The 10,042-nt window shown below is 40.5% G+C and overlaps 1 protein-coding gene across 1 annotated transcript; it reads left to right on the forward strand.

The window, feature by feature from the left end:
* The first annotated feature begins 401 nt into the window (after nucleotides 1–401).
* RLIM (ring finger protein, LIM domain interacting) lies at nucleotides 402–6,459 on the forward strand. Its single transcript, XM_017856985.1, has 4 exons — nucleotides 402–483; nucleotides 824–1,201; nucleotides 3,014–3,097; nucleotides 4,647–6,459. The coding sequence occupies exons 1-4, from the start codon at nucleotides 402–404 to the stop codon at nucleotides 6,266–6,268; spliced, it is 2,166 nt and encodes a 721-aa protein (XP_017712474.1). The 3' UTR covers nucleotides 6,269–6,459.
* Nucleotides 6,460–10,042: the final 3,583 nt, after the last annotated feature.

A 10,042-nucleotide genomic window follows, 5' to 3' on the forward strand; every position in this document is an offset into this window, starting at 1 on the left:
TCCCCGTGTTAGCCAGGATGGTCTCCATCTCCTGACCTCGTGATCCGCCCGTCTCGGCCTCCCAAAGTGCTGGGATTACAGGCTTGAGCCACCGCGCCCGGCTGTGTTCCGAATTTTTAAGTTCTTTAATGCAGAGTTTTAGAGCACTTATTATATGATTGTCCTCATTTTAGTAGTTCCTTTTTCTCCCTCTCCCCCTCCTTTGTTTTGAACAGGAGGAGACTCTTCAGATGATGTGTCTAATGGTGACTCTATAATAGACTGGCTAAACTCTGTCAGACAAACTGGAAATACAACAAGAAGTGGACAAAGAGGAAACCAATCTTGGAGAGCAGTGAGCCGGACTAATCCAAACAGTGGTGATTTCAGATTCAGTTTAGAGATAAATGTTAACCGTAATAATGGGAGCCAAAATTCAGAGAATGAAAATGAGCCATCTGCAAGACGTTCTAGTGGAGAAAATGTGGAAAACAGCAGCCAAAGGCAAGTGGAAAACCCACGATCTGAATCAACATCTGCAAGGCCATCTAGATCAGAACGAAATTCAACTGAAGCATTAACGGAGGTCCCACCTACCAGAGGTCAGAGGAGGGCAAGAAGCAGGAGCCCAGACCATCGGAGAACCAGAGCAAGAGCTGAGAGAAGTAGGTCACCTCTGCATCCAATGAGTGAAATTCCACGAAGATCTCATCATAGTATCTCATCTCAGACTTTTGAACATCCTTTGGTAAATGAGACGGAGGGAAGTTCTAGAACCCGGCACCATGTGACATTGAGACAGCAAATATCTGGGCCTGAGTTGCTAAGTAGAGGTCTTTTGCAGCTTCTGGAACAAGAAATGCCTCTCAAGGAGCAGGTTCTTCGGACACAGCTGCCAATGGTGAATCTACAGGATCAGGACAGAGACCTCCAACCATAGTCCTTGATCTTCAAGTAAGAAGAGTTCGTCCTGGAGAATATCGGCAGAGAGATAGCATAGCCAGCAGAACTCGGTCTAGGTCTCAGACGCCAAACAACACTGTCACCTATGAAAGTGAACGAGGAGGTTTTAGGCGTACATTTTCACGTTCTGAGCGGGCAGGTGTGAGAACCTATGTCAGTACCATCAGAATTCCCATTCGTAGAATCTTAAATACTGGTTTAAGTGAGACTACATCTGTTGCAATTCAGACCATGTTAAGGCAGATAATGACAGGTTTTGGTGAGTTAAGCTATTTTATGTACAGTGATAGCGACTCAGAGCCTACTGGCTCAGTCCCCAATCGAAATATGGAAAGGGCAGAGTCACGGAGTGGAAGAGGGGTTCTGGTGGTGGTAGTAGTTCTGGTTCCAGTTCGAGCTCCAGTTCGAGTTCCAGTTCGAGTTCCAGTTCCAGTTCCAGTTCCAGTCCTAGTTCCAGTTCCGGTGGTGAAAGTTCAGAAGCTAGCTCAGATTTATTTGAAGGCAGTAATGAAGGAAGCTCATCATCAGGCTCATCAGGGGCCAGGCGAGAGGGTCGACATAGGGCCCCAGTCACATTTGATGAAAGTGGCTCNATGCTTACATATATTTAAGGATTTATAAATGTAAATTGCTGGTTTAAAAAAAAAAACCTGAACCTGTTTTAAAAATCCATTTCTTTAGCCATTATGAAATATTATTTAATATAAGGGATATGGAATGACATTTATTGCTGTATTTATTACCTGATTGTATTTACTCATGTTTGGAATTACACTATATCAGAGAGATTTTAACTTATGAATTATAATATGAATTTTAGTGTTCTTAGTTAGCTTTATCTAACTTACTAGATAAAAATCCGAGTGTGGAATAGCTAATGGGAACTTAGTTTTTAGGAAAGACTTACTCTATTTTGTTAAATCTCTGATTTTCTGAATATGTCCCAGTTGTAATACTCTAGATCTAGCCCTGGGTAACATAGCAATTAGAAGTTTGTGCTTGATTATCTTTTACCCCACGAAGTCCCATTTGATCCTAGTTAAAACTCAGTATCTGTCTTCCTCCTCATTTCTGTTTAATTCTACTTACCTTTGAGTAATTGCTTAGATTTTAAAAGGTAAGGTTTTTGCATGACTTTTAAGAGAGGGAGTGTGTTTTGAGCCAACAGTACCAGGCTTGAATCAGAATGCCTTAGTTGAAGTTCTGGCCCTGCTGTTTGGTGTGGCTTCTGGCAAGCCAGTCTGTCACTCAGTCTGTTTCTTCATTTTAAAATGCAGTTAACAATATCTTCCTCTCAAAGCTTCAATTCTTAAAAATTACTTATTTATTTACTTTTGAGACAGGGTCTCATTATGTTGCCCTGGCTGGACTCAAGGGATTCTTCTGCCTGAGTCTCCCAACCCAACAAGCTGGCACTACAGATGCAGTACCACTGTGCGCCCAGCTTAGAATTGCCTTTGCCTTTTTTTTTTTTTTTTTTTTTTTTAAGCAGAGTCTTGCTCCGTCGCCCAGGCTGGAGTGCAGTGGTGCAGTCCCAGCTCACTGCAACCTCCGCCTCCTGGGTTCAAGTGACCCTCCTCCTCAGTCTCCTAAGTAGCTGGGATTACAGGCGCCCACCACCACGCCTGCCTAATTTTTGTGTTTTTAGTAGAGATGGGGTTTTGCCATGTTGACCAGGCTGGTCATGAACTCCTGACCTCTGGTGATCCACTTGCCTCGGCCTCCCAAAGTGCTGGGAGTACAGGCGTGAGCCACCATGCCTGGCCTAGAGTCGCAGTTTTTAAAAGTTAGATCTTACATGCAAAAGAACTTTGTAAATTGCTTGTAATATGTTTCCAAAGAAGTGAATTTTCCCGGGTCCTACCTACTCCTTGGTTTTCTCTCAGAGAATTGGGAACCACTGGTTTTCTTTTCTCTCTCTCTCTTTTTTTTTTTTTTTTACGTTTTCTCTTAACTTTTAAAAATATGATTTTTTTCTAATCATCTTGTGTGAGATTACTATGAGTCACTGATAAAGTATTTGATTGTCATACCCCTAATGTCATCTTTGCCCTGTGGTGTTAAATTTCAGGTGAAAGTACTGAGGAAGAGTTGCTGAGAAGACTACAGCAAATTAAAGAAGGCCCACCACCGCAAAACTCAGATGAAAATAGAGGTATATTTTGGTTTTGGTGGGGAGGTGGATAGATGATAGAATGATAGGAGCTTTGTAATAGTAAATGTCAGCCAAAGATTATCCAAATTTGGCACAAATTAATTTGGTGCTAAGTAACTGCTCATAAAAAGAAAACTGACATTTTCTTATACTTAGTGAGAATGTCAGCATTTTTTTTCTACCTCGCCTTTGGGATGTTTATGTTAATTGGAACACAGTGAGAAATGGCCTATTTAAATGTGATTTTGTTTGTTTTTCACCTCCATTGAAATTTACTCCTACTTAATTCCTTCTTTATAAACGTGCGACTTCTTCACCAGCAAAAAGAAATGTCTAAACCCAGTGGCTCCTAATGAGATATAATTTTGCCCCATGTGGGACATTAGCAACGTCTGGAGACATTTGTGTAGAGGGCAGGAATGCTGCCAAACATCCTGACATGCCATAATGCACAACACAGCCCCCATGACACAGAAGTAACTGGCTTAAAATGTCAATAGTACCACTGTTGAGAAATCCTGCTCTAACCTCAGGTCTGGTGTTTCACTCCCAGTGTCGAGTAGGGATTTTGACTGTGTAACCTGAGAGGCTACGATAATAATTTGGTTCTTGAGCATGCCAGTGTATGTGCTATGCAAGGTTCAGACTACTTACTTGATTTGATCTTTAATTTCATGTCAATTGAAAACCTTGGTAACTTTAAGAAATATGCAAACGCTTTTAAACCTATAAATCTTGTTTGTATTTTTCTTATGGCTACAATAAGTAGTCCTGTATTTTAAAACAACCTCAAATGTTATCAAAGGCACAGTATGTAGACTAATAAAAATTTGACAGAAATGTAGCTTGAACTAAATGTGACTATTCGTTAAACACTGTCTCCTTACCTAGTCTGATTACATTAGTGTTTTGGCAGAGGACTGAAAAAATGTCCTCTGGCCATCCCACAGTGGTATGCTTGGCCTTTATATGATAAATTACTGGAAATAGACTTCCTCCAGATTCCCTTTAAAAATCAGATAATTCTCTAAATTTCTCTAATATAGATTGCTCTTTTCAAATGGAATTAGAATTTTCTTGCCTGATAAGTTTATGCAGTGTAGTTTGTAAAAATCTGTAATTATGAAATGTGTTCCGAATTTTTTTTTTTTTTTTTTGAAACGGAGTCTCGCTCTAGCCCGGGCTGGAGTGCAGTGGCCGGATCTCGGCTCACTGCAAGCTCCGCCTCCCGGGTTTACGCCATTCTCCTGCCTCAGCCTCCGGAGTAGCTGGGACTACGGGCGCCCGCCACCTCGCCCGGCTAGTTTTTTGTATTTTTTAGTAGAGACGGGGTTTCCCCGTGTTAGCCAGGATGGTCTCCATCTCCTGACCTCGTGATCCGCCCGTCTCGGCCTCCCAAAGTGCTGGGATTACAGGCTTGAGCCACCGCGCCCGGCTGTGTTCCGAATTTTTAAGTTCTTTAATGCAGAGTTTTAGAGCACTTATTATATGATTGTCCTCATTTTAGTAGTTCCTTTTTCTCCCTCTCCCCCTCCTTTGTTTTGAACAGGAGGAGACTCTTCAGATGATGTGTCTAATGGTGACTCTATAATAGACTGGCTAAACTCTGTCAGACAAACTGGAAATACAACAAGAAGTGGACAAAGAGGAAACCAATCTTGGAGAGCAGTGAGCCGGACTAATCCAAACAGTGGTGATTTCAGATTCAGTTTAGAGATAAATGTTAACCGTAATAATGGGAGCCAAAATTCAGAGAATGAAAATGAGCCATCTGCAAGACGTTCTAGTGGAGAAAATGTGGAAAACAGCAGCCAAAGGCAAGTGGAAAACCCACGATCTGAATCAACATCTGCAAGGCCATCTAGATCAGAACGAAATTCAACTGAAGCATTAACGGAGGTCCCACCTACCAGAGGTCAGAGGAGGGCAAGAAGCAGGAGCCCAGACCATCGGAGAACCAGAGCAAGAGCTGAGAGAAGTAGGTCACCTCTGCATCCAATGAGTGAAATTCCACGAAGATCTCATCATAGTATCTCATCTCAGACTTTTGAACATCCTTTGGTAAATGAGACGGAGGGAAGTTCTAGAACCCGGCACCATGTGACATTGAGACAGCAAATATCTGGGCCTGAGTTGCTAAGTAGAGGTCTTTTTGCAGCTTCTGGAACAAGAAATGCCTCTCAAGGAGCAGGTTCTTCGGACACAGCTGCCAATGGTGAATCTACAGGATCAGGACAGAGACCTCCAACCATAGTCCTTGATCTTCAAGTAAGAAGAGTTCGTCCTGGAGAATATCGGCAGAGAGATAGCATAGCCAGCAGAACTCGGTCTAGGTCTCAGACGCCAAACAACACTGTCACCTATGAAAGTGAACGAGGAGGTTTTAGGCGTACATTTTCACGTTCTGAGCGGGCAGGTGTGAGAACCTATGTCAGTACCATCAGAATTCCCATTCGTAGAATCTTAAATACTGGTTTAAGTGAGACTACATCTGTTGCAATTCAGACCATGTTAAGGCAGATAATGACAGGTTTTGGTGAGTTAAGCTATTTTATGTACAGTGATAGCGACTCAGAGCCTACTGGCTCAGTCCCCAATCGAAATATGGAAAGGGCAGAGTCACGGAGTGGAAGAGGGGGTTCTGGTGGTGGTAGTAGTTCTGGTTCCAGTTCGAGCTCCAGTTCGAGTTCCAGTTCGAGTTCCAGTTCCAGTTCCAGTTCCAGTCCTAGTTCCAGTTCCGGTGGTGAAAGTTCAGAAGCTAGCTCAGATTTATTTGAAGGCAGTAATGAAGGAAGCTCATCATCAGGCTCATCAGGGGCCAGGCGAGAGGGTCGACATAGGGCCCCAGTCACATTTGATGAAAGTGGCTCTTTGCCCTTCCTTAGCCTGGCTCAGTTTTTCCTCTTAAATGAGGATGATGATGACCAGCCTAGAGGACTCACCAAAGAACAGATTGACAACTTGGCAATGAGAAGTTTTGGTGAAAATGATGCATTAAAAACCTGTAGTGTTTGCATTACAGAATATACAGAAGGCAACAAACTTCGTAAACTACCTTGTTCCCATGAGTACCATGTCCACTGCATCGATCGCTGGTTATCTGAGAATTCTACCTGTCCTATTTGTCGCAGAGCAGTCTTAGCTTCTGGGAACAGAGAAAGTGTTGTGTAATTAAGATCTGAACTCTCAGCTATGTAGCTGATATAGTGATGGGCAAACAGGAATCACTTGCTTTTATGTCCACTTTTTGAGTGGTACTTAAATGTAAAGTAACAACCTGAATTGAGTCATTGCTTTCTGAAGGAATCATTGTCCTTTCTCCACTTTTTGTTCCAGTATAAAAGGAAGTATTTTAAAAGCCACGTTTTAGGACCTAAAAATCTGATTTCTGTACCAGTTAAATTGGTAGCATCACTGTTACTGATAATTTATCATATACACTCGTCAATTTTTCCTTTGTTATCTTAAAAGATCTGCCTTAGCAATGGCTCCTGTTTCATGTTGATCTTTAAATTTTCCCACGCCATAAGAGAGAGGAGCGAAGGAAATTACTAGTTTAGACTAAGTTACAGTATGTGTTTCATAAGTGATTAAAGCTATACCATTCCCAGTTATTAGTTGACACAAATTCAGCCACATTCTGAATATTGTTTGTTCACCTTTCAGACTTGGTGATACTGGACGTGTCAGTGTAAATAACACTAAGGTTAGGATCTTCTAAGTGTACAACTGTCTCCTAAGCCCATCACTGTGGCACACTGTAGAGTGAGCTTATAGTTTAATTGAGATATTTATCTTGTGGAAATATTAAAAAGCCTATGCTTGTGTAAGTGAAAAAAAAATCACATTCATTTGTTTAAAAATGTAAAGCTATTTTGTAAAGGCTCAGTACTTTTCCAATGTACTGTTGTACGAATGCATTAAAAATTGTAAAGTACCATGCTTAGAACTGAGAAAACTGCTTTTTGTGAGCCAACATAGTAACAAACACACCAAACAAAGTACAAAGCTGCTTTTGTAAGTGTGTAGATGTCAAGAGCAGAACATATCTATAATATTTAATGTATGTGAACAGCTACTGTGACATGCAAAGGAAAGGACAGTGCAGAATCAAACTGTGTTGAAGACCAGTGGAAATCGTATAATTTAACTTGGATTTAGGCAGGAAGTGAAAGATGGGAGGAATAAAGAAAACGGCTCTGGAGGATTTAAAAGTTTTCCTGAAGACAGTAATAATGCAGACACAAACTGGTTTCATATGGTGAGAGCAGCCGCAGCAGCAGCTTGACCTGGTATTCTACCTGAGTAGATGAAGCAGAAGATCAGCAAATTTGGCAGAGTTTTGGTTTAAGAAAAACAAACCACTACCACCTCACACAAGTTAAATTGATGTTTTTACAAGTCTGCTCCTCAAAAATGAAAAGATGGAGGAAAGAGACTATAAAACCACTTGTAGCATATGAAATGCAGTTGGTACACATGTGTGTGTTAATAGGAAAGTCTCGAATTTGTGTTATTTTTGAGATTTGTCATTTAAGGTACCATTGCACACGTGATAATATTTCATTACTATCTCTAACACAGACCTAACATCTTGAATTTAAAGACCAGTTGAAGATTAAGGGATTTTTATCCTTTGTTGAAAGTGAGTCATGTTGGGTTATTTGAAATTCAAGTTTTAATTGTGCTGCCCATATATGAAAATGAGACTGCTGACTCACTATCTATGGACATGCACTTTATGTTGGTTTCTTAGTAGTAAGAGTAACTTCATGATAACCCCAGTCCTCTTGCCTAGTTTCTTTTTTGAGGCTAGCTGGGGTTAGGATTAGAATGACTATGGAGCAGGTATTTATTCTTCTGGGAAAAGCTTTAACAGGCCAAAATAGGGATTGAACTTGTCCTTGGCCTTTATCAAAGCAAGCTAGCTACCCAGACATAGTCAGATACTCTACAAAATAAACAAGTCTGCTTTAGGAATTGTCTGGCTACCTTCACTGTTATCAACTTAGCTGTAAAGATTATTTCAAAGCTCACTCTTTCATGATTTCTTCTGGCTTTCAATCCTACCTAAGTATCAAGGAAATTAACTTGTAAATATGGTAGTTGTTTACTAAGGATATGTACTGCTCTTGCGAGGAAATAATGTCCAAACAAAGCTTCACTTATTTTTTTTATAAGCAGATTTCACTGTTTATGGCGCTTACGTAATACATTTTATCTTTTTAAAAATTTGTCCGTGTAAAAGTCAGGATTCCTTTATATTTGTGAGCCTCCTTTTCTCCTTTCCTAAGGATATAATCTACAGTTTTCAGATCTGCAGGGTAGTCTTGATTGGCTAAAAACAAATCAGTTTTCTTCTTGGCATAAAGTGTTTCATTATTATAGGGGTGTTCATTTTAAATAGTTTAAAAACAATTGCAGCACATTCTAAGCATAAGAGAAAGTTATTGACAACAGGTACCTTCCTAACCTCCCAAGATGTACGACTCATTTGTGAAGTATTAAGAGGTAACTCAAGCAGAATGCTGGCTATGAATGTAGATATTGAAGCTATTCATAAACACTGGAAATAGAATTTTAAGCTTGTAGCCTTCAGTGGAATGCACACATTGGACATGTGCATGTGAACACCTTTTTCAATAGCACTCACGGATTTCCATTCGATTGTATAGAATGAATACAAGTATTTTAGTGGAATTTGCTACTTAATTTTTTAATCTTGCAATGTCCATGATTATTACATGCTTACTGGTGTTGTGGACATTGAAGACAAGGTCATTCGTAGGTGTCAGATTACGGTGGAGAACAAAAATCGTTTTCCCCCCACCAACATCCAATCACCATTCTCGAGGGAACATTTCTTGCAAAACACCTTACATTTCATTTTCTATCTTTGCACTTTTCTTAAGTACAGAAATGTCTTTAAGACCTAGTTTGAACTTCATGCAGTTAGAGGAACAAGGATAAACAATGTTGGGAGTTCACATTGTTCAAAGCATAGGGAAAAGTACCAAAACCCAGATTTTCTTGAATATTTCAGATGTTTTTAAAAATTCACTTACTAGTCTGAAATGTTTGAAGTGTTTTAACTGAGTAGCTGACAAAGTTGAGGTTTTTTTGTTTTGTTTTGTTTTTTGAGACAGAGTCTCACTTGGTCACCCAGGATAAAGTGCAATGGAGCGATCTCGGCTCACTGCAACCTCCACCTCCTGGGTTCAAGCAATTCTCCTGCCGCAGCCTCCCGAGTAGCTGGGATTACAGGTGCGTGCCACCACACCTGGCTAGTTTTTGTATTTTTAGTAGAGATGGGGATTTCACCATGTTGGCCAGGCTGGTCTTGAACTCCTGACCTGAAGTGATCTGCCTGCCTCAGTCTCCCAAAATGCTGGGATTACAGGCATAAGCCACCATGCGCGGCCAAAGTTGAGGTTTATTAGTACTATTAGAAACAGTTGAGCAAGGTAAATTAAAAGATTGAAGACTTTGTATCAACACTATAGAAGATGAGCCACCTTGTTAATTTGGAATATTTGCTCTAAAAAGAACATGTAAGTTATACCTCAATGGTGTTAATGGAGGTGGGGATTGAGAAAAGTGTTCACATTAGTGTTGGAATGTAGGTAATTATACAGTCCATAAGAAAACCTTCAGCACCAGGAAATAAAATATGTGTGTGTACACACACACAGTTTTTTAAAATGATTATTGGAATTCATCCAAACCTTAAGATAGGAAACTGGTTGGCTGTAAGTGTTGCCTCAAGTAATGTGTCCCCCTTCCCTGGAATAACATGTCTTTTCTGTGCCAAGTATCCTCTCCTAGTGTCAGTGTCTCAAATTGTATTTATGGAGGGTTGTCACATAATATGCTTTGTATTTAACTACCTGCTTCTCGAGCGTCTGTGACATGAAATGGGTCAAGCATCAGCCATGACTTTCAGTC

Source organism: Rhinopithecus bieti, unplaced genomic scaffold, assembly GCF_001698545.2.
Source record: "Rhinopithecus bieti isolate Rb0 unplaced genomic scaffold, ASM169854v2 scaffold_46318, whole genome shotgun sequence".
Lineage (NCBI taxonomy): Eukaryota > Metazoa > Chordata > Mammalia > Primates > Cercopithecidae > Rhinopithecus > Rhinopithecus bieti.